This window comes from Grus americana, chromosome 1 (genome assembly GCF_028858705.1).
Source record: "Grus americana isolate bGruAme1 chromosome 1, bGruAme1.mat, whole genome shotgun sequence".
NCBI lineage: Eukaryota > Metazoa > Chordata > Aves > Gruiformes > Gruidae > Grus > Grus americana.
In genome coordinates, this window is record NC_072852.1 from 130895259 (window position 1) to 130920676 (window position 25418).

The window sequence follows — 25418 nt, forward strand, 5'->3', positions numbered from 1 at the left end:
ACTCTCTTCATTCAATCTACCAAAGGTAGCACATGACTTATTTAATATGTAGAAAACAGATTCTCTATCTGCCCAGTTTTAAGAAAGTATCAGGGCAAAAGAACCATAAAATGTCCTGAATATCAATTTTCTCTTCTCTAACATGGAGTAAACCATTTTTGGTTTCAAACTGCACGGTTACACAAATTTATAACCAAGTATGTGCAATAGTAAGTAATAAATCAGTATACAGACATGAACATATTTCGATACGGGAAAATAAACTTTAAAAAAGCAGTTTTACTCAATAAAAGAAATCTTTGGCCCGTGAGAAATCAGCTGCATTCTCCCTATCTTTTGTGGAGTTAAGGTTTCACCCCACATATACACGGCCATAAACAATACTTTTCCAAGCATCTTTATAGCTGACAGTAGATACCTGAACCAGATACTCTCAACCAAAATACAAATAATAAAGTTACGAAAGTGTTAACTGAAACTATGCAACTTTCTGGAAGTTCAGCTACAGAATCTTTAAAGATATAAGGTAGCAATGACAAAAATTAAGAGGCTCCAAATTTGCAGGCAATACAGTCAAGGTTTCCAACCTAATTTTAAGGGAAATCATAATTAAAGACATGCAAGTCCTTCCACAACCCTCTCAAACTGTTCTGGCCATGAAGAAAGGCGAAAGGAGAGCTGGTATTATGTACAACACTGTACACCATCTTCAGTAGGTCACTGGTCTTTTAAATAATCTCTAGTGAACAAATAAGATTTCAGAAAGTTTTTAGTAGATAATTACACTTCCTGATTTTGTAATTAGTGGAACTACATGTAATTACATAATAATTATGACGGTAATTACGTAATTAAGATGTATAATTATGTAGTAAAAAACATTATGGAAATAAAAGCCATCAACTGTATAAGCACAATACATTTTTAAAAATAAATTCTGTATCATCTGTTTAAAGCTACCATTTTCCTCAAAATATCAAAGTGATTATGAGCCATCACTGGCAAGTTCTAAAATACATTTCTTATGAGACTTAAAAATCATACAGATAATTGTATCTTTTTTTAAATCTCTTTAAAGCCTTAGCTTTACATTATCCTTCTGATGTCTAGGCACATGTATACTGAATGGATTATACAGAGTTAAATTGTTTATATTTGTATTTCCAATTTCTACTAAAATAATTTAAAAAAAATTAGCATCGATGTCAGAATTCTGGTATCTAAAAGACAGGATTTTTTTTTTTTTTTGAGTACACTGCCAGATCCATCAAACTTAAGGGTCTTCTAAAAGGAAAAACATGCTAGTCTTGCACTTTCCACTACAGAAACGAGCTTACTGCTGTGAGAAGCAGTAGTCATTAGAAGAAGCCTTGTCACTTCTGACTTGCCTTTAACAGTAACAACAGAACTGCCCCACATAAAAAACCAACCCCAAACTTTATCAAGAGATGGAACCAGAAAGATAAAGGTCTCTATAAGGAAAACGTCAGAGAGTTGCAGATAAAAAAGAAACAGTGAAATAAAAAGAGCTTTAAAAAATATTTTCTGTTTAGAGAAACTCACAAGAAAACTGATAAAGGAGGCAGATGACACTAGATAGACTACACCACTGCATAGGTTATAACAAGTTGGCATGTATCTATATACTTAAGTAGGAAAAAAATCTTGAAGTGTACATGAGAAGATACTTCTGTTTTTCCCACATACAGGGGAAAAAAAGTATCTATAAGGAGCAGCAGGATATTTATTTGAAAAGGTCAAATAAGCATTCCAATTCATGAGTCAGAAGTTAGTTAAGCCGCTACTTCATCCCACCTGCAACATTAATACAATGTGCATGGAAAAAAAGTCTTCATTAATCAAAACGATTTTATTAGTGGTATGAGCTACAGTAAATGCACTCCTGTCATATGCCACAGATTTCCCATGCTGTGGACATATCTTAACTGTTTTAACTCATTATTTCCATTTATTTCATTCACAAGCAGAGAAAATAACTCAACAATTCGTAACTCCAAGAGAGGTGTCAGAACACATTAAGCTTTGTGCTCAGAGAAAGGGTTATAGAAATGTACAGTGTAATGGGGTTTACTTAGGTTTTGTAGATTTAACGAAAAGACCACGCAAGCAGGTATAAAATGGAGAAAAAGCTACACTTAAGACATTAAAAACGTCCAACTGGTAATAAAAAAAAGTTATGATCATTATGGGAGGATAACTTAAGATTTAAAGATCAGCTAACTGCCCATACATTACTTCAAAAGGGTCAAAAAAACCTACAGTGAATAATTTTCAATAGTTTTTGCTTTCAAAAAAGTTAGTGAGATTTAAAAATACTCAAGAAACGGTGACTCAAATTTAAAAAAAAATGTTCAGAAATCTTCCTCTTCAAAACAACACCTTAAGGAAAAATGAACAAGTGCTTTTGAAGATATACTCAAAGATTAAATTCTTGAAAATTATTATTTTACAATCTCTTCAAAACAACATGATTGGAAGACAAAGTACTTGACAGCAAACGTGCAGAGGAGCATTTGTTTGCTTGGATGTAAAGTTCACTATAGCAAACTTAGCTATAGTGTCTGGAGATGTGACGCAAACAGAAATGCTTTGTTTATCGAACTGTACTCTTTGAAAAGAGATATGCCAGGTTTCAGCTGTTGCCATCTTAAAAATAAATGCACATACACATATGCACGTAGGTTATTTATATGATTTCTCCTTATCTTCCCCTGGAAAGCTCACGTAGATAACTATATCCCCTTTCTTATTTATTGCAACAAGTACTTTTTTGTAGTCTTCCTGCCTGTATATTGATAAAAATGGGGCAAATTGTTCTGATGCTGGAAGTCTCCATTTCCCTACACTAGTTTCACATACAATACACTCCTTCCAGCTCCATCTCACATCTGCTCTCCCCCCTTTATCTGACTGAACCTCCATGCTGTATCTCAGAGCAGGAACGCCTCCTTGCTCAGGCCCATCCTTTCAACGCTGAAGGCAGTTAGTCCGTGTCTCTCAGTCTCACCGTCACCAGCTGACAGGAGGACAGACGTTAAACCACCCTGACAAGCAGCTCTACCATCAGCCCCATCGTAAACTGTCTTCTTTCAAAGAGTTACAAAAAAATCTTCCATTAAAAAAAAAAAAATCACTTCAGCCAGCTACTTGGCACACCAAGCTATGAACATAGAGGGGAGAAAACACCCAGCACTGAAATGATAGGGCTCACACAAATATTCAGAGCTGATTTTTTTTTTCATGCCTAGGTCTAACAGCCTAGAAGACTTTCATTGTTCCCAACATAATTTTGCAGTTTATTCATCCATAAAGTAAACTAGGCGCTTTTGGTGTCTGCATGGAAGTGAGGCACACATAAAGCTGTGATAAAAGTGTGAAAATACCCTCTGACTAGCCATTTGGTTTTACAAAACTGCAGTCCAGAAGTACATGATCAAAACAACCATATCCTGTTTCCACAGAGCGGCACATACTTTGAAGATGTAGGTCCTCCTAACAAACAGGAACATTTAGCCACTTTTCCCAAAGTTATCTTCCTCCCATCCTCACTTTCTTCTGCTTACCCTTTAAACAGATACGTCCAGACTTTTCAGAATCCAACAACCATGGGCTCAACAGTTGAAAACATTCTGGGAAAGAATATACCACAGCAGCATCTTTGCAATTTCTGTCTCTGAAATACTTAAATGCCTTGCAAACAACATTTGTGACCTTCCCTCTCTTCGAAACAGGATGGTGGAAAGGTGGTGGCTTTCAGCCCCAGTCTACAGTATGGAACAGAAAAAATCCTATGACCAGGATTCTGTTTCTCTAAAAAAAATTGCAGCCCTCAGAGATATTAATGCTTTTGGAATAATGCTGTAGTCATTGTGAATAAGGAGACTGCAGCATCCTTATCATCTGTTTAATGCCAGGAGGGGGAACTGAACTACAGACATCTGCGCGAGGCAGAGTAGCTGTACTGACTTTATGTGGGCTCCATTTCTCTTCATTTTTAAAGGTTTTCATTTTACTGTAGAAGCAAAATGAAAACAGTAATAACTTTGAATATTTAACAATACCAATATTTGAATGGAATAATGATATAAAGCTTACTGTACTCTATTTTGATCTCCTGATGACACAGCCATAAAAATACATTGGTTTCCATTTCTGAAGTTAAGGCGTACAGAGCAAGCATACTCCTGTATTTAAACATCACATGTTTAAAATCACTGATAGTTTACCTATCCTTTTCTCATCCAAACGAACACAGGATGCTACTACTTTGCTATTCCTGCTGCTTCTTATTGCTCTGACTGTTCACCTAAGTAGCAATGTCTGACTAAATCCACAACCCAGCTTTGAAAAACTAAGCGTGAGAAAAGTGCTGAAAACATTTTGAGTATGTTACTAGTCGGAGCACTTTTTAATTGAAAATTAAGTTGGTTTTTGACCTGATACTAACTGTGCAACAGTTCCTAATTTAGAAAGACAGCAAAGGAATTCAGAATTTCACTTTGTGTAGTATGACAGCTAAGAACCTTGCACTGTATCACAAAGTTAACATATTAAACTGTATCATTATAACAGACCTTAAACTTCCAGATGAATGGAAACATTTATTTGGAGGATAAATGCTACTATTAAGAATGGGACTAAAGACCCATAACTATATAATCCAGGTATGCCTGCATGGTATAACTGACAGCTAACTTCACCAGTCACCGAAACAAAAAAACATCATGCAAACCAATCAGCTTATTTCTGATTCTTAGCAGGAAAAGATGGACCAACAACAGTATATAATGATTACAGTAGATCACAAATAAAACATGAGTGAACAATGTTGCAAATATTGTAAACACCATACTGGCATAAATAAACAGAAGAACAGTCTGCAAAACATGTTAATTAATCCTTCTGCTGTATTCCACTCTAATTGATCTGACCTATTGAAGGTCTATAAAAAACAACACAAAACCAAACATGCAGACAAGTGGAAAACTCTCCCCCTCTTGCTCAAAAACATTTGGGTTAGTAGTTGAAAGCGATGTAGAAGATAGCATCCAGGTTTTAAAAATGTAAGACTATTCTCTTCGAGAGTTTATCACCCATCGTGCACAGAATAAGCTTCACAAAGTAAAATTCACCCTGGATATAAAGAAGAGCTCTCTATACTAAGCACAGTGAAGCACCAGAAGAAACTGGGTGTAAAACTTGACAAGTTGTAGAAGCTGCATCACCACAGGATTTTTAAATTTAGCCTATCTTTAAAAAGTAGGCTATGGTATTGATCCTCTTTCAGGCAGAGGGAGCAGCTTAGATGTCTTTTTGAACTCCCACTGATTTCACAATTATTATTTTAGATTCCATTTCAATAAATATTATGGACCTTCACTATAAATAGCTGAACAAACAAAATCTGTTCTGTAATTAAGGTTCTGTATTTTGAAGAGGCAAGTATAGAAAATGCAAGTGAACTAGTAGCGAAATCTCAAGGTTCGGAATGAGAGAAGACATGAATTCTTTCAAACTATGGTGGGAAACACATTTATGTCTTGAATCTCTAGTAATTGAAAATTATTTCTTTTTATAGAAGAACACTCCAAGATGAATAACACCTAAAGCTGCTATTAAGAATAAACAGAATCTAAAAGAAAGAAGAATTGGTCTTAAAAATTTAGGGAAAATGGCAATAAAAACTAGAATTGACAAAAGTCCATATAATTTAGGCTTTGAAAAACATCCCAAAACAAAGCAAAAATCCTCCCCAAACCAACAGTAAATAAGTGGTTTAGTCACATAAAAATTAAAGAGGAGACTGAAAATACCAAAGATGTACAAAACCTACATTAAAGTTTTGCCACCATTTTTGATAAAAGCAATGATGCTGATCACAGGTCAAGGACAGAATGGCTTGTGAATGATGGCATGGAAACAAAATTTTTTTGGCTTCCAAGGGAAAATAAACATGAGCTTAATGTTATGAAAGGGAGGTCACTACATTTCCATTTCAGAACTACAACAAAATTGGCACATGAAAATTATTTCAATCCTATGGAGTTTTACATGAAGCGTATCAAATCAGTAACATATATTACTAGAAAACAGAGCACTGGTATCTATAAAATAAAAAGGTGACCCAAATAGCTATAGGCAGCCATTCTGAAGTTCTGCATGTATTTTAGAGCAATAGAAAGATTACTTCCTCCCAAAAGACATCTGAAAAAGGGGACAGAATTGTACATAGGTTTACCAGACTCGACTAGTTAGTCTCTTCGAAGAGAACCAATTTTCAAATGAAAACTAACATATCTAATTTATCTAGCCTTAACACCTGCTGCAGCACCAAGACTGAAACCACTGCCTGGCTGAAGAAGATTATACAATAACTTTCAAATAGCTAAGAAAAAAGAAAAAAATACACTATACTGAAAGGTAAACTGTCCAAAAGAATAGAAGGTCCTAGCAGAGTTCTTACAATTCCTTGAGAATTACTCTGGAAACTAATTCTATTGAACTTCCTCCAATTAGCAGTGATGGTCCAAGAAACATTTTCTGATTAAGGCAGAAGGTGGGAAATTACGTGAATGCAGAAGCCACCATACTATTTTTCAGAAATGATTCATTAACCTTGAAGTGTAAAATTACAAATAAGATTAAGCAGTCCAAAATTAATGAAACCAGGAAAATTAAAGAAAAACAAAATACCATGAACCTGAGATATGAACTCATGATTCTGAAATGACAGGAGGGAAAAAAAACCCCTCAAACCTCAAGATTTCTATTATTACTTAACTACAAGTTAATGATATGATACAGCTATGAGCAGGGCATAGGTGACTCAAGAAAGCATCAGCAGAAGCACTTCCAGCAAATGTATAGATCCAGCGTACAAGACACCAGACAGATACCATCTAAAATACCACGTAATTTCTAGTTTCTCATACTCAAAGATCTGGAATTCAACCTAAAAAAGACTGCACACGAAGGTGCTAAGAGGAAGGATCATGCGGCAGAGACCAGTTCTTCCTAAAGAAAGCTACGTGTGTCTCTGCCTTAGTTTAAAACAAAACAGAGATGTTACCACTGTTTCCAAAAACATAGTGGAGAACATCAGGGAAGGGAAATAAATAAACATTTAGTGAATGGAGATAAATCAGCCACAAACAAGTTAGAACGGGAAAATTATAGTGAATTTTCAGTCACCACAGATCAAAAGTCTGAAACACACCTTGAGCAGCAGTGAAAGGGGTAGAACCACCCACAGGTTTCAAAACGAAGTGCCATAAACTTGCAATCCTCAAAGATGCAGTGGTCTGCAGTAGCAGCGGAATGGATGTGATCACCCATGAAGCCTCTTCTACTCTTATGTCCTTATACTAGGCAAGAGATCTACACACAAAGTAATGTGGTTTCAGCTAGCAGTAGCATCCACCACGTAACATTCCTTCAGTACATCTACAAAGCTGTAATAGCCTGAGATGGCTATACAGTGTGACCTCCTTTGGATGTACAAAGCCCTTCTGAAGTGCAAGCATCAGAGCGAGTTTGCTGTCTTAGAGGGATTCAGAAACGAAATGAGAACCTCTGAAAGAAGAAACATAAGTACAACAGGCCAAAACCAGACTGTTTGCTTATTTGAGCATTTTTTAGCTAAAAGGTTACGCTACTTTGATTTTCATAACACAACACATTCCTCTTACAGGGGATTCCTCAATTCATACTTTCATCTATTTTCTGTTTTAGATTACAGCCTCGTAGTTCAGATTTGAAGAGTACAAATGTGTAGGTATAGTTTCTTGCATGCAAGTTGCTATTAAAATATAGTTATTTAATTAACAATTTAAACTTACCTTTATCATCTTCACTCATGACTTTATCCATTGCATAGTCCACATCAAATATGTATCGGTAAAAGCAGAGCTGAGTGTACAGGGCCTTATCAGAATACTGCAATGGAAGAAGATAGTAATTAAAAATCGACCTTAAAAGTGCATCTCTTGCACCCATTTCCAAGTCCACTATCAAAAGATGATTCTTTCTGTTTTTTTCTAACAGTTTATATGTTCCATTCATGTAAGATTTTGGAACTACTATTATTATTATTACTACGCTGCAACAATTTATCTCATCTCTATACTTTTTCTCGTAATTTACACCAAGCATTTATATAAATCATACTAAATATATCCATTCTTACAGAAACATAAATTGCATTTATCCATTGTGACACGCATATCACAATGATGCTTCAGCAACAAAATGAAAGTCATAAGAATGATGTGACAAAGGAATAACTTTAGTGCTTTAGTATACTGTACAATGAAATGATCTCAAAAAAGAAAAAGAATTAACGTATACTTTTGATGAATACAGGTGTTTGGCTGTACTCCCTCCCTTCCCACACACACACAGCTGTGGTTCCATAAACTGTGAACATGCCATTCAAATACAAACAGGTGCATATATACCTTTACAGCTATGTCATCACCTTGCTCTACACATCTGTGAAGACTACTGCATGTTAGTGATCACACGTTTAGTTCAAAAATCTGCAGGTGTGTACATGTGGAATACGATACTCAATTAAATGCTCTGAATGGCAGTGATGTCAAGCCTCTGTGCTATTCCTCTGGTTCAAAAGTACGTGCCTGTATGCATTCATATCACTGTCGCCATTGCTCACATAGACATGAGATCTGTCTTGCCCACGCTATAACTAAACTCTTTCAAGTTAATCTTCCTGAACTCTTGTTCAATAAAACCACATTCCAGTCCCTGCCGTTTAAGATATTTGAGTTCAAATATTGGCCAACAATGGTTTGAACAGTTGTGCATTACAAAAATCCTAATTTAGAATGATATAACCGTAATGGCATCAAACGTGGAAGTAGTGTCCATTTTAATACATTTAGTACACATTTAGATATGTAGGAACTCTTGAAGATTTTCTTGATGAGCTATAAAACCAACAAAGAATGTAGTTAGACCAACATAAAACTGTGACTCAGTATACCACAGGGAACGATCCTGAAAATGCGGTGGAAAAGCAACTGGTAAACTATTTCTGCTTATTGGAATTCTGCTTTAACTTAGCTTTTCACTCTTCTACTCAATCAAGCCAAGTTTTGTTACTAATTTCAGCTAATTTTACATGTCTACTGACATGTTATAAAGTATCTATAACTATTAAGCAACTCATGTTGAGACATTTGACAACTGTTACTACTGCTTAGTTATTTTTTATATATTGTAACAGTATACTTTTTTCCACTTCATGTGAACCTATTTTAAAAAAAGACACACAGAAGCTTATTTTATTCCTTATTAGCTATTCTACGATATGCATCATCATTATACTATTATACACCAGTTATTTTTAGTAAATCCTGATTACTGCTTCCTGAAGAAGAAAAAAGGAGGACGACAGCGATTAAGTTATTTGTTTAGTTTTTTAGATTCAGCTGTAATTGCTGGTACACATCTCCCTGACTGCACACATGAAGCAGGTTGAATAGAACACTGAAATTACCTCCTTCATAATAGTTTGTTTTGATAATGTATTGTATGTCGAGATGATGAGAAACAGTTGCTGTCAATTTGATTAGCCATTATATTTTTATGTTAATTGCCATTATTGGGTCCATTCTGTTTAGTGTCACCATAGAAGCCATACAATGTTAGCATAAATAACAAATTGGAGTAAATTAGGAAGATATATTTTTGCCAATTCATTTTAATTGCCCCTCAGTCCTTCCGTCGGTTAACGCAGCTGTTGACCCATAATAAGCGCTAGGTCAATATAGCTGCTTGTCAATTCAGAAATGCAAAGTGCTGTGTTGCTGGTAATGGATATACAACAACCTTTGCCAGCCAACTGAAGCAAACGAATGACAACCCACATGAAAGAATAAAGCATCAGCTATAGAGTTTAGTGACCTGATATTAGTAGGCAGGCTAATTGAAAGTCACTGCTTAAATGGATAAAGAAAATACAAAAATCAGTATGTAAAAATGTATACATGCACACATAGACAGATATATATATATACACACACACTCAATTTTTTTTTTTTAACTGATAATGTGCTAGTAGCGCCTTCCCTTTAGCTCCCTGCCACATCTTACCATAAGTAACTGGTGGAAAACAAAAGGGTTTGAAGATTTTCATGCCATTAAGTATGAATATTATGGCATACTTATGAATCCCAGGAAGAGATACCTTAAATTTAAAAGGACTTTAGAAATGACTTATATCATCACTTCTTATAGTTCCTTAATTTCTGATAAACCTGTAGATTTAAAAAAGGGAAAAACCCCCAATCCCTAAAACTTCAAACCCAAATAATATTTTACTTTTAATGGTGATTTTTTTGTGTAAAGAAAACCTGACACCCCAAACATTACGGGAAGAACTTGGGCTAAATTTTTACCATCATTTATTCCTCCTTTCTTCCCATGAAAGACTGAATGGTGAGATTAAAATGGTGAAAATAAAACTCTACTTTGAAGTTCTTATTTTTTCCATGATGTTTGATTTCATTAAGAAATTAATTCAGCAGATGAGTCTGCTTCTTTGACAGCTACCATTCATGGAAAGAACACTTTGTTCTTTCCATGCAACCAAACATTATTTTTTTTTAAATTGCATTTAAAACAGCAATAAACAGATGAAGGAACCAAAGGTATATAGTTTGTATTCAGCCCAGTTATTCACTTCTTTGACAGAAAAATTAAGCTTCTAATATAAAAATAATAGATGTAATAAAAAACCTCAGTGTGCTTGGCCAACAAAAAATGATTTTGAAGAAATCTAGGTTTAATACGGTTGCGGAACTGTTTCCTGTAGCATCAGGAGGCCAACTGCAAATCTCCAACCTGCCTTCCCAGGAAGAATTTAGGATTACACAGATTACATAATAGGAAACTGATGGTGTCTTCTTACCAGAACCAGTGAATTACGAACACTGGCAAAGCCAATTTTCCCATGACTAGGCACAGAACTAGGGTACAAAATGCTCAGTCGTGAAAAGAAAATAATCTTGCTCAGCTACCACACACACCAGGGAACAGTCATTAGAGCATACATTAGGAGACTCCACAGATGCAATGCATTTGTATTTCTGGAGTTCCTGAAGGTCAGCTGTGCCTCCGTATGCACCCATGTCCACCCTGGCTTGACTGCAATGACTAGCTTAGTATTTGTCTTGTCCCTACAGCTGCTGATGTTTGAACAAGGCACTGGACTGAAGGGTAGTATCATCTCTTCTACTGTCTCACAAATGCCTAAAAACTCAGCTCCAGGGAAGGTCGCATTGTGTGTTCACTACATGTCTCTCTGGCCCAGCAAACTGTGATGCATCTCTTCCCACATCAAAGAGAATTTTCAAGTGGAGAATGGTCCCAACTACCTCACTCCTTAACCGGGTAGTCTGCGAGTAGGGGATTTTTCCCAGAAGCAGCAGACATGAGTTTGCAACCTTTCAGGCAAGAACAGAGAACTGAACTTGGTTTTCTTAATCTTGTACAGAGAGAGTGGAAAAATACCAAAGCTCAACTCTCCGAAAGTAAGGGGACCTGGAAAGCTTTAATCATTGGTGAGCATCTTCAAGTGTTCAAGGCCAGGTTGGATGGGGCTTTGGGCAACGTCGTCTAGTGGAGGGTGTCCCACCCCACGGCAGGGAGGTTGGAACTCAATGATCTTTGAGGTCCCTTCCAACCCTAACCGTTCTGTGATTCTATGATCTTCCTACCCTAAACATAGTAGGTAAGGAGAATTTAAGATGCACCATCTCTCACCAGCTTTTCTGCTATGGAAGAAAGGTTGGTGGCAGTTGCATTTAGGTGTTGAAATTAGAAGGCCCCTTCCTCTGTGCAGGTTGGTTTAGATTACATCCCAAGGAACTTCAATTGAGATGCCTCATTCTCCTCCATCCTGTTAAGAGGGTGCCCGAGTGGCTAACACACCAACCCTTAAAATCCATTCAGTAGCTAAGGGCAGCAGCATGGTGACCTAGAGAATCCAGATAAGAAAGGTCTGAGGAAAGGAAAAAGGGAAAAATAAACAGATGGAAAAGCTGATGGAAATTCACGATGGCAAGGTAGCAGAAGACTGAACTAATGATGCTAGTTCTGATGTTTTACTTGCCTAGATACGGTGTTATTCTACTAAACACCTTTTAAGCAGCATGTAAAGCCTCTCGATCTTGTAAGTGTATATTTGAACGTGCCGCTACTTAGATTCATTTTTTTTTAACTGTTATGAATTAATTCCTGTATTAACCAAAGAAAGATGTGATGGTCAACTCTTTTTTTATACTCCTCTACAGTAGGAGTCTTTTATTTACACTTTGGCATCTCCCAAATTCATACACTTCTCTATAGTCCCACCACACTCATGACCCTTTATATCTTTTCTGCGTTCTCATTTTTTTTCTGCCCTTTTGCTTTCTTCTGCACCTGACACTCTCCCATTTCTTCAAGCTGTCTCTGTGGTGGTGTTATTTTGTATTCTGTGTCATTTACTGTTTTCCATTGTGTTGCCTATGGTTTTATGGATGATGAAGGCAACAAGAAATTAAAAAAACAACACAAAAAACTCCCCCTTCTAGTTTGCTAACTCTATTACACTGCTTTGCAAAGGAGATAATTTCCAGAGGCTACAGAAGTTATTTGTATTACTTCAGTTAATTATAATACAAAACAGTGGCACCACTTCATTAATCAGCTGCTTGAGAGAGTTACTTTTGTGAAAAGTCTTTTTGGTAATTTGATTAGAAAGAACAGTGGCTCTTACTACTGTGATATGATTCATTATGTCCATCAGACAAATCCTTTAGAACTAGCTCTTAATACTTTAAAAACAGGAAAGAAAGAAAAGGAAATAGAAAAGAAGTCTCTTGGTAGAAAAATGCATCTCGGAGACTCTTTCAAGGCTTAGAGGTAGCGGAGCAAAGCGTACAGGAAATACTTCAGTGCTTTGAGAGGCATTTCCTCCCCTCCCCCCCTCAGAAAGATGCAGTAATTAAAACCTAATTATTATCTTCATTTTAAACAAAACCTAAAGTGAATACCAATTAATAACAACATACTAATGAGCATCTGCTGTGATGAAATTGAATATGAATGTGCTGCAAATTTCGGGTAATTTATTTTTTTCGGGGAAGTGCCACTGGTCTCAATCTACTGCTGGAAGATTGTATAGACTGTACACATTTTCCATCGTGTCTCTTACATGCAGCAATTTCTATTTTCAAAAAGAGGGCATAGCTCAGCTTTGTGGATGTTTATATATCCAAATACTATCTACGCTATAATGACTTCAAGGCAATAAACTGAAGTGTAAGACCGTGTTTTACACACCTCGTGTATTCTTTTGTAAAACCAGGGCAGTTGCATCACACCAGGTTCACACAGCCCCTATTCGCCATCAGATTCTGAAGGCAGACGCTCTTGTGTGAAAAGAGCTCACGAAGTGTGAATTAACGTTACGCTAAATATTCATAAGGTGCGTACCCCTCGCCTCATGCCAATGCTGATGTATACTGAAGTCTGGTCTTCTCATGCATCACAAAACCTAGTTAACACAGTGCTGGGCTGTGTTGAATACACTGAAATAAACTGCACCTAAAATAACTACTTCAACATAAACCAAAAAAGGTGAAATAAAAGTACGTCTAAATTGCAGCCTTTACGCTTTAGCATCCAATCACTTTTTGAAAACTTACACTCAATTCCATTAAAAACATGAGATGGTTGGTCACCATCTTTCCCGACAGCAGCATTGGTTATAGACTAAAGGGGGATGTGTGTGGGTGCTTTCCTTCTTAACCCTCCAAACTCTCCATCCCCTCAATCAATATTGGAGTTTTTTTTAGTGATTATGACTCAGAGTCCATTAAAGAAGTAAAAGGAAACTGAAACAGATGTGGCAGGATTTGGATATGATGAAATTTTCCCTAGGACTTGTGTTAACATGGACTGTATGATGAAAGAAGAGGTTCTTCCATATACATAGCAGGGGTCAGTGAGAAAAAAGCCAGCACAGCAGAAGACTGGATGTTCTTATAGACTATGAGATTATTTTTTTTTTCCATTAAGTAACTGAAATGACAAGAACTTTTGTTGGTTTAAGTCCTGTTTAGCATTTAGTGAGAACATTAGAGGATCTAATCATAAAAACCAACTCTGGACTGCAATGACAGCAAAAGAACAGAAAAGTGGGTGAGGAACTGGGTGAAGAACAGATGATATCTGCTGACAAGAGACATCAGCCTGAATGAAGGGGTTAACAGAGTACCTCCAGGATGGATCCTGACAATATTATTAATAAACATTTTCATTAAGAAATCTTGGAGAAAAAGTAGCTGGCTATTAAGGCTTTGGGCAACCTGGTCTAGCGGAGGGTATCCCTGCCCATTGCAGGGGTGTTAGAACTAGATGATCTTTGAGGTCTCTTCTAACCCAATCCATTCTATGATTAACCAGATTTAGGAGGCATGAACCCAGCAAAATAGAAAAGGAAGGAAATTTAATAAGCAAAATATTTCTGACCATAACAAAGAAGCTGAATGAATTATCCACAAACTGGGGTGAGTCCCAAGCTGAAACTGTTCTGCTTTGAGGATTCCTAAGATGACACCTCAAGGCATACGTCACAGACACAAGATGAACAGCAAGTGCCAGCAGACCAGGCAGTACTTACCTATAGAGCTCTGGAGGAATGGAAGGATGAAGCTGTTGGACCACTGATAATGTGGTGGATCATCTCTACTTAAAGCTGGCAGTGTAAACAAAGGCATGAAAGAAACCCTGTTCCCCTTCCTTGGAAATATGTTGTATTTTAAACAAAAATAGAGTGTCATCTGTGCTTAACAAACAGTTTACTCATCTTAATGGTATGTCTGCAACCCTCTCCCCTATTCCTGGTCTTGTATGTGCTCCACTGCTTGTCTGAGCATGTGGTAAACCAAATTCAACTCACTAATCCAGCAAAAATTCCTCACCTCTCTTCTCATCTGGCAGAAAACTAACCCCCAAAATCTAACTGCCTCCCTGTGTGGTCAACAGCTGTCACAAGGTGAAACAGCAAACTGCACAGCAGCTGATGTGAATAAGCCAAACTAGCTACTGCTAGCTAGGGAAGACAGTATGCTCCCCTGCTTTTAGTTTCAGGCTGGAGCTCTGCCTTGCACCCAGTACTCAAGCTCATTTGAGCAGCACAGTAAGACCTGGCAGTGAGAAATTAAGTCTTAACTAAGAATCACTCTTTTTTGGGGTGGGGGGATCACTTGCCTTATCCTCAGTATACGTGTGCCATTGCGAAGCGTTCTTTACTCTGAATTTTCAGCATCAAGATGTTTACAACTAATTTTTGATATTATTAATATTTGTTACAATTATACAAGAGACAAGCACATAAAACTTGTGACTGAGTCTTGAACAAGACCAGATACTATCTGGTGTCAGGTATCTTTTTGCTAAGAACACTATACCAGCAATCAATGACTAATTGTACAGAAATTAGCTCTGAAGACGTTATATATATGTGTGCACACATGTGTACGTGTACAGATGTGCATGCACTGCATGTATGCCTGCACATATATATGAACACAGACATTTTAATAAAAATACAATAGCAAACAATAAATATAAATTAGAAGTTTTAAACCAAAAATATTTTATGTCATTTTGATCCAGAGATTTTATATAAATATTGTTCCAGATTCTGAGAAAAGTCCAGAAACAGCCCTCAATAGGAATAATGATGTGAATAAATAGCTGGTTTTCATACAGAAAGTTTATTAAAGTGATAAACAGGCTCACATGAGGTGGTTAACTTCCATACTAGGAAATGTCATCCAGGTGGTCTCTTTGGTCAGTTCTTTCCTGCTAAACAAACAGGGCTGATGAGTAAGCTCAAGCACTGAACTGTTACTGCCCACGTTACTAAATTGTTAACATTTGCTGAGTGAGTTATAAGCCATGACAACTAACTAAGACAGCGATGGGGCATGGCTCAGGAGGTGATGTGCCTGGACTGTTCGTACTGGCAATACAGATCCGACTGCACTTTGCCAAGCTCTGCCCCAACAAACTTTGAACCCATGAGCATCCCCACATAACGAGCATGCCACACTCTATCAGCTTCAAGCTGCAACACAGCCCTCATGTTGTTTTAAAGCCTCTGAATCTACAAAACATACACAACAGCCAATCACTGGCTTATGCATACAAACACCCGTAATCTCAAAGCTATCATTTAGAAATGAGCAGAAAGGTTAAGATTTGAGGTTTTTCACATCAAGCCAAACAAATGAGCTTTACTGGTCAGCTGATGACAGACAGACATCACTCTGGAACCGGACTCACCCAGCAGCACGTACAAGCAAAACTACAAAATTTTATCTGCCCAAATGCATTGACCATTACTCCAGAGAAGCACCAGCATGATCCCCGAATCAACTGTATTTAAAAGCCTCCAATCGAGAATACTTGCACACTTCAAATAAACTGCTGCTTGAAAGATGCAGCATACAGACATGCTCCTAAAACATATCCTCTCCTTGGCGTACAAGACAAATCTAAAAAAAAAAAAAATATAAAAAAATCCATGTTTACATTTAAAAAAACCCCTAACCCAACTGCTTTCAAAGTCACTCATTTCTGGATTTCTGGAATTACCTGACCCGTGACAACATGGGGTAAGAAGTAGTTTAACAGAAAAGGCTTGGTGAAACAACACTAATATTGAAAACTACCTCTGTAAAGCAAAGCTGTCATTTTGATCTGGAGATAAAAGTACCATGGCCAAGTATTCCCCATCTGTCTTAAGTGTTACAGAACAAGCTAGTACAGCTCCAGAGCTCTGTCTCATTCTAGAAAACTGATGGATCTACTCATTGAATGAAGAGCACTCACAGCAGTTAACTATAGGTCACCTACTTACTCAAAACAGAAAAGATAAGCACACATATAGGAACTCCCATCACTGAACAGAATCCTTTTACCTTTCAAGCAATTTTATGTATTTCCATAAAAAATTCTAAAATCATGATGTTCCGATGTTCCTGCTAACAAACAAGAATTGAACTGTAAATAGCCAAGAAACCTTACAAAAAGATGCATTACTACAATTGAAAGACTCAAACTGTTAGGACTCTGTACAGTTGAAATGTGCATACAAGACTTCTACCCTTACTCATGGAGAAGCGCTCCTCATGGAGAATGAAAACCATACTCTATTTCTCAGGACCCACATTTCTCACAGCTAGAAATCAAATAAATCAAGTGAGGCCCAACCAAAAAGATTATATGAAACTGCCTTACTAGGAGTAAATTCTGCCTGCTGGGAAAGAATCTGCGTAAGGTAGCTCCCAGACCAGAACCACAAATCAACCATCTATCAGATGCAGTCCTATTTCATGCCAAAGATAGAGAGGCCGTTACTAGAGGTCTCTGCAGACTAGGTGTAAGGCTGCCTTTCTACCACTTCATGCAATCCACTGACATGTTCAAGAATGGTTGTGTATTGCTAAGGAAGAGCAAAAGGTTACTCCTCATTATCTTATCTGAGGCACATTCTGAGTCTTCAGTCTGTGTTTTTTGTGAAAATAGAAGATGCCACTTCCAATGTTCAGATGCAGGATGCTATTGAGAACAATGGAAAAAGCTGATAGAACAAGTCCTGTTCTAAGTCTAGACTGTAGTAGAGGTGACAAGTTGCAATTTGGAAGTAAGATATTTCTGTTTTCATACATGATTTTAATCTAGCTCTGTATTTGCAACCTTGATTTTTATTTATTTTTTAAGAAATAAAATCTTTCCTCACTGATTGATACACTTTACACAAACATTTGGCACTGTCAGCTATCCAGAAGCATACACTATAAAAGTGCAATCTGTGTAAGCAACTTGGTTTATTCATATTTATTTAAATTACGATTTTGTTAAGAAATGGGTAATGTTGCATTTCTTTTCTGCTAAATAATTTACTAATAGTTGTGAAAGCCTTTTTTTTTAACTGAATCTTGATTATCTTTCAACAAGCACAAGTACAGCATTTAAAAACTGGTTTATTAGTAAATAAACAACACTATAAATAGGCTAGATACACAAGCAAATAAGCTTATCTAAATATATTTTAGATGTAAAAGCATGCATGTGAAAACAAAAAAAAGTATCATGTACAGAGAGAGAACTAAACGTACTGCTTTGGAGTACCATAATCCTGTTTCTCAAAACTTCAGGACTCATCCCCTCAATTCTAGGTTTTAGCAAGAGAGTAAAAAGTTTGAAAAGCTAGGTTTCCACCTTCAACTCCTAGTTTCTCAATCTTTAATGAACTATTCTTTGAGCTCAAATAACCTGAAGCAAGGAATATATCTGCTGCAGAGGACACTATTTTGCCTAAAGCAAATTTGGCATTTCAGTAAATTCTAAAGGACTTGGAGTCAATGCTCCTTCTCATTGATCTTGATTTGTCTTAAAAGCTAACACAATAAGGAAGCTAGGATGAGATATGAAAATGCTTCAGGTACTCATCACGCACCCTGAAACATTTACTATTAGAAGATCAGAATTGTTAGAGATTGACTGAAGTCCCTGTCCCCATGGTACCAACAATATAAACAAGAAATCCTGAAACACTGTGCAAGATTACTGTTTCAGCTGGAAAGGCAAACAGACTTTCAATACAGTTTATTTAACTTAACTTACTCAGGAGCCAGGATGTACACAGGTGACTGTTAAATAAGATCTTTCTTCCTCTGTTTTAGATGAACTGTCCCCAACAGGTTATAGTAGAACCTATCTATCTGTAGCAGTGCATACGATCAGCTTTATCGATGCAAGTCTTGAGCTCATGTCTCTGAAGCAGCTCTCTCAGACTTTAATAGAATGGCCCTCTACTAAATGCTAAAGAAAAGTCACGTTATGCAGATGACAAAACAAAGGAGAGCATCTTTTCGGTGGGTAGCACTGAAATGTTAAGATCAGGTATGTACACAGGCACATCTCAATGACTTAGAAGGCAACTTTACTACCCCAGGGTTGAAATCAATGGCAGCTCTTTAGGTACCAGACACAACTCCAATAGCTTATTACGGGGCCATCTGCTCCTTCCACAAATAGTCAACGTTATGTAGGATTTATCCCCATATGGTTTCCTTTCTGGGCAAAAGATAGGTTATTTTCAATCTCCTTCTCCATAACTCCAAATGGATTCTTCAGCACCGGAAGTGGCACTAGCATCAGTGCATACACTAATTTTGATGCATTTTATTTTTTAATGCCATCTTCTCTACATCTCTGGCATTGTCTACCAGTCTAACAGTGTTCTGGGTGACACAGGTTTTATCAGACAATGCATGTTTAAAACTGGTTGTTATTGATGTCAATTTTGTAGACTGCTTTGAAAAAAACCCCAGAGATTCTGCCCTGCATCCTTCAATTGGCAAGTCCCAACAGACAGACAAACACCAACCCTGAAATTATCCACAAAGAAAAGGAATTAGTCCACCTATGAACAGGCAAAGATTATGTCAGTTGCTCTGATGAGGGAGGTCAATAGTGTGTGTGTGTGATGAGGGGGGTGGTGGTGGTAGTGGTGTGTGTGGGGGTTGTGTGTGTGTGTGTGTGTGTGTGAAACACCACTCCCACCAGCCAGTGAATTTTCATTCAAGAGGTGCTGAATAAAGTTCAGAAAAAAGTAGACAGCAGTCTGGAGGGTTACTCTGAAGATTCTCAACAGCTTCAAAAATTGTTCAGACAAGTTCTGTCTGAGCTACTGAAGCAACTTAGTAACACACGAAAAAGTAAACACACCTACCAATTAAAAAATGATCCTCTAATACCATGATGTGAATGATCTAAATCACCTATTCATTTTCATGGCACACCCCAAAACACACACCTAAACTGTAATGAATTTAATAGTTGTGACAGAGACAGCTCTGTAGCTCATTAAGAACTGTAATCTATATAGTCCTCCTCTTGTCATTGTTTATGGTTACTAGTACGGCTATGAGGGACTGCGTGTTATCTTCCGCAGGTGCTTCCCATATAATACAGTTTAAAAAAAAAAAGAAAACCAGAAATGCCCACCACCATGGTTTACTGTAACTAGATCTCATAATATAAGCAGTAGAACTTTCTATATGCCGTTCATTAATGTTAATGATTCTGTGTGTAATAATCACAGCTCTGGAATCATCACCTGGCAATTAGACATGGTGTGGGGATGGAACACAAGAGTGAAGCTGCCATTTTTCCAGCTTCCCTGCTTATTATTTGAATGGTGTCTCCCTGTTTCTCACAAGTGCAAGGAGTCCAAGCTGATTATTACTGAGTTACCATCACACAAATGAAATTATCAGTTTATTATTAAAATTCTTCCTTGCACTGTCAGTTATCCTAACCACAGATATTTAGACGAAGACCCAAGAAATAAATTTTAAACAAAACATAAGAAGAATGGATACTTCCAAGCAAGGCATCCCCACTAAATGAAAACTGTTTATCTGCAAACTTAAAAAAACCCCTCGTATTTTGAAGAACATGGATTTCCTTCAACGATCATCTTCAATGGGTTAAATCTTAACGTTTCCACACTGAAAGAGATTGGTGACAAACAGTAACTGATTTCTGTAATGGGAAACCCTCTCAAAGTGATTATTTTTGCATGTAGCTGAAAGAAATATTGGTTTAAATAAAAAAGATTTCTTGCTGCTGAAGAAAAAGGTGTTGAACTATGGTAGCAATCTATGCAATAATTAGATATGATTGAAAGAGCTCCAAATACGAAGTAAGCAAAATGGTGACTGGAGTATTTTTCACCATGGAGAGTAAACTCTGGCAAGTTATGGCTCTGACAGAGATGAGAGAAACCCTGGACACCAAGAACTCTGCTGAACACAGGTAAAAATGTGAAATGGTGCACACTCACGAAAGTGACAAAAAGTCGTCTTTCCACAGTTCCATTCTCTAACAGAAAAGGAACTGTTGGTACTTAAGAGTTAGACAGACAGAGAAGACCTGTTTTCCACCTCCACTTCTGCAAAGAGCTGCGTACCATTACGTGAATATCTAGGCTTTCTGGTAACTTCAGCTCCCCTTCTGTAAAGTTAGGACATCTGCAAACAGTGTTGGGTGTTAATAAAAAAATTACTAAAACAACGAAGCACTAAATAATCTAGCATCATCTATTAAAAATAAATAAATTAATTAAAAAGTGTTCTAAAGATTAGGCCTTCCCTCAGTGCCTAGAACTAAGTGTTGGGAGGGTTTTTAGGTTTTTTTTTTTTTCCCCTTCCCCCCCCCCCGCCTTGGACATAGACATCTATCTGGGCAGAACTATCTGCTTGTATTAGGAGCTTTGAGTGGTCACATTCAACAAGTGAAGAAATCGTAAATTTAACCTTTCAAACTTTACAACAAACTCTTAAAAATAATACAGACATGCCCCTGCTTTGCCCTGGCACCAAAACACTAAAGCAGGTCAGGTATTTCTTTAAAATAGCTGGTCAGAGCAACATTTTGTTCATTTCGCAGTTTTTAAAAATAAGTTTATTAAAGAGTTTTCTTATTTTTGTCTCAGAGTACTAGCCTAACAATTTATAACTGGTAGCTTTTCATTAGAAAGATACTTAACTTCTCTCATGATAGCATCCAAATTTTTTCTGAGAAGTTCCATGTACCTGATATGAAATTGGATCAGATGCTTCAAATACTGGACTCTGTATCCCCCAAGGGAAGTTTAAATGTGTAATCAATGAATATAACATTTACTGTTCTGAACTTGAGATGCCTTAATAAGAGGTACAACAATATAAGACAAACCTTCTTACCATAAACAAATAATCCTAAGAGTTAAGAAGCCTCACTAGAAACATCTCCCTCCTTTCTAGTGATCAGGCAGAACATATGGGTATTGCAGTATAAAACTATGCAAACCTTCAAGCTATGCACTTGTGTATGTTTCAAAGGTGGGAATTCATTTGGCAGATAAACTGAGAAAGAAAAGAGTATGGCCTCCGAGTGTAGAAAAGCAAGGAGCTACCTCATAAGCCTTCCTCCCCTCTTCCATACACCAGTGACTGCAGCTACAGCACTGCTGTAAGACGACAACCCATAACAACAGGAAAGAGGGGAACAGAGAATTTGTGTAACAGGACAGACATTTCAGAAACTTTTCAGCTAGAACTAGTGCCATCTGAACTTGAAATTCAGCCAGAAGGTTCCTCATTACGGTGTAATGCTTGTAAAAACATCTAATCAAACTGGACAGGTCAGATAAAACTGTGGTGTTGCTATCAAAAATACTAGTTCAAAGAGGTGAACTTCACGAGATGTAACACTCCTAACAGAACGATCTGATGTTTACTAAAATTCTAGTCAAAAGGAGAAACTGTAGACTTTGTTATATATTACCAACACTGGCATTAGAATAAATATCACCAGCATTTACCTACACATCCATAAAAAGTAGCTCAATCACAACAGAACGCATGTTAGTTTTTCTACTCACTTAAAAAATTAATTGCAAAGACTCACTTCTCCTCCTCCTCTAAAAAGCTTATCTGTGCTCACAACCTCTGCTGACTGAATTTCATCCTCTTCCTGAGGAACCACATTATTTTTCACCAGATACCAAACAGATCCATCTTGAAATTGTGCAGTGATGTTCTCTGCATCAAGCCTCTTTAACACAGTTTTAGATGCCAGCCGAATCTACCTTACGAAGGAATAAAAGCAGAGAAAGAAGCTAGGTTTCAGTAACCCAAAAAAAGCAGCAAAGGAGACTGCCTGCCGTGATACATGGTTTAGAGGAATTGAGAACTGATCCAACAAAATAAAACCATTAGTAGGTATGACACTGGCTCTCCTTGGATCTCCTCCTTCCCTACGCTTCTTAGTGGGTTGATGCTGTAGCAAGGACCCACTAGTGAACTGGGCGTTACTGCCATCACAGTACACCAGTAGAAAGCAAGCCCTCTGAACAACAGTGCATTAAGAGATACTGGTAATCGGATTTATCAAAATCTAACAAAATATAAGCAGTATTGGCCATTCCACCCTCAAATGCATCTCCAACCCTTCCCCCACTAAAAAAACAAACGTCCTTCACGTAGACTGTATAAAAGGCTTGCAGGAAGCTAAACATAATGAATCTTACAGGGAACATAAATCATGAATAATTAAGACACTTAATTTGTGAAGCTAGTAAAGTTGTATTTCTGGGATTTAAAAGACAGCAAACACAAAAAAGCAATCTGAAATTTAGGACCAGGGAAAGTACTCATACATACATACATACAATAAAAATGTCAATCATGTAATCTTAAATAAGTAAGACTGGGAAAAAATGACCTTATCCTTTACAGTATCATGCAGCACCCCAGTGCCCAAATTACAGGGAATAAAAAGATGAACAAGGAAGAGGACATTCCACCTGAGTAGAGAAAGAATGGATTGCCGAGAGCAGCTGCTCTCAGAGGATTTAGTAACAATATTTAGAAAAAGAAATAGGAAAAGTGTAGCTCTTAAAAGTTTCTGCCCTAGGAAAAGCTGGACTGGCTAATCAGCCATCTTTATAAGCTAGACAGGATGACAAGAGCACCTACTGAAACGTCCTTACTGCAAAATACAATGTCAATAATCATTGTTATTGTTTCATACTCTTGTAACTTTTTCCTAAAAAACCCCTATGATTTTAACATAGTTGTTCTTAAATCTTATATAATTAAAAAGCTCATTCCAATTCTGCACAGCAGCTGACCCTGACACACAAATACAACCCTGCTCATGTGGAGGCCAGGTCCACAACACGCATCAAGGTAGCTAAGAGTGCGCCTGAATCAAAGGCTACCAAGGGAATTCTTCAGAAATACTACTGGTTCGCCTTCTGCTCTCCACAAGGAAACTCTTCAGGAGTTTTCATCTTCCTGATAAATCCAAGACTCTCGCTGGTATGGGTGTATACATGTCAAGTTCAATACAGCCAAATACAACCAGTTAGGAAAGTTCAGTATTTCCCTCATTCTTACAGCTTTTACAAAAGACGCATTTTTCTTCATTGTCTTTTCAGTACAACCTTTCATCTTTTACTCACCAAATTCATATATCCCACTCAATTTTATCTCCACACCACTGTAGAAGTCTGCAATGGAAATTGTTTGTTGAAAGGATGTCTGTCATTGTCAATACATTAATTCTTCAGAAGACTTCAAGATTACATTATCTACATTAGGTCATCAATAACTTTTTGTAAGGTGATGCAGTGGACATATTCAGTCAAGAACCATCAATTCTCTTGTTAAGGTTTACACAAGTACAATGGAACACTACAAGTTCAACACTTCTTTTCTGCAAAAAGTTGGGGGAGGTGTGGATTTAAAAAAAAAATTCTGTAGCCAACAATGAATAACTTTGTACATATAGTACAGCTAACCAGAGGAGCTGTCTCAAGCAGAAAATTCATTTTTATCATAGCTAGCTCATTGCTTGGACCTTCTATATTTTTCTGCAATTGGGATGAGGAATGAGGCTGAAAGCTGACTAGAAGACATAAATTAGCTTAGATAACAACAACCTTGTGTGGCAGCAGGAAAGCAGCCAAACCTCATACTATTTATTATCCATGCCAACAGACTGTTTTGTTAGGTGAGGATTTTTGAGTGGTTTTCAGCAAGGGGAAGAGCACATTAGCCTTTCCATCCTTATCATGCATTACTCCTCTACATTATGCGCTAGCTGGAACCTCTGAGCTGTCTTAACAAGATCATCCATGCAAAAATCTAGCCAGCAGGATTAGAGCATTGATGAATAATAAAATAAAAATCCGAAAAAATGGCAACATTTTCTTATCCATGTGGAAGTACTGAAAAGTATTCTTTGCCATTTCTGCTGAGTATTCAGAAGCATGATACTCAACAAATCATCTCGATTATGAAAACAGGGTAACCTAATGCATATGGCCTCTTCAAGCAAGAAGTTTAACTACTTCTCTCAATCCATCCAGCTCATGAACAGACATGTTCTACATGAGATAACCTACGGAGCAGAAAAGCACTTTCTGTAAGTATCTCATCACAGGGTTATCAAAAATCTTAAAAGTCCTTTTTGCAGGGTTGTGTGAAGTCTCAAAAGGAGTTTAAGGTTTATGAGACAGAACATGAATACTTCAATTTTGTCCAGCACCAGGTGATTAAACAAGATAACCTATTCTTCAGGTCAAATTATGCTGAAGGTTTCATGTAGCACCACAACTGTCTTAGCATAACCTGCTCAAAACTTTTCCACAAAGAAAAATTAAGATGGAAAAAACCTTGTCTCATACATGATGAAATCTGTTACCACTACCATTTAGGTCCTAGAACATAGCTTTAACAAATGCCATTTCATAGCTTCTG

The 25418-nt window shown here is 37.2% G+C and overlaps 1 protein-coding gene across 4 annotated transcripts in view; it reads right to left on the minus strand.

The window, feature by feature from the left end:
* POLA1 (DNA polymerase alpha 1, catalytic subunit) overlaps positions 1-25418 on the minus strand; it is a 208126-nt gene that overhangs the window by 37038 nt on the left and 145670 nt on the right. For all 4 annotated transcript variants that reach the window (XM_054808263.1, XM_054808237.1, XM_054808245.1 and 1 more), the window contains one exon: positions 7860-7956. In XM_054808263.1, the coding sequence (XP_054664238.1) occupies positions 7860-7956 (97 nt within the window). The remainder of the gene's footprint in view (positions 1-7859; positions 7957-25418) is intronic.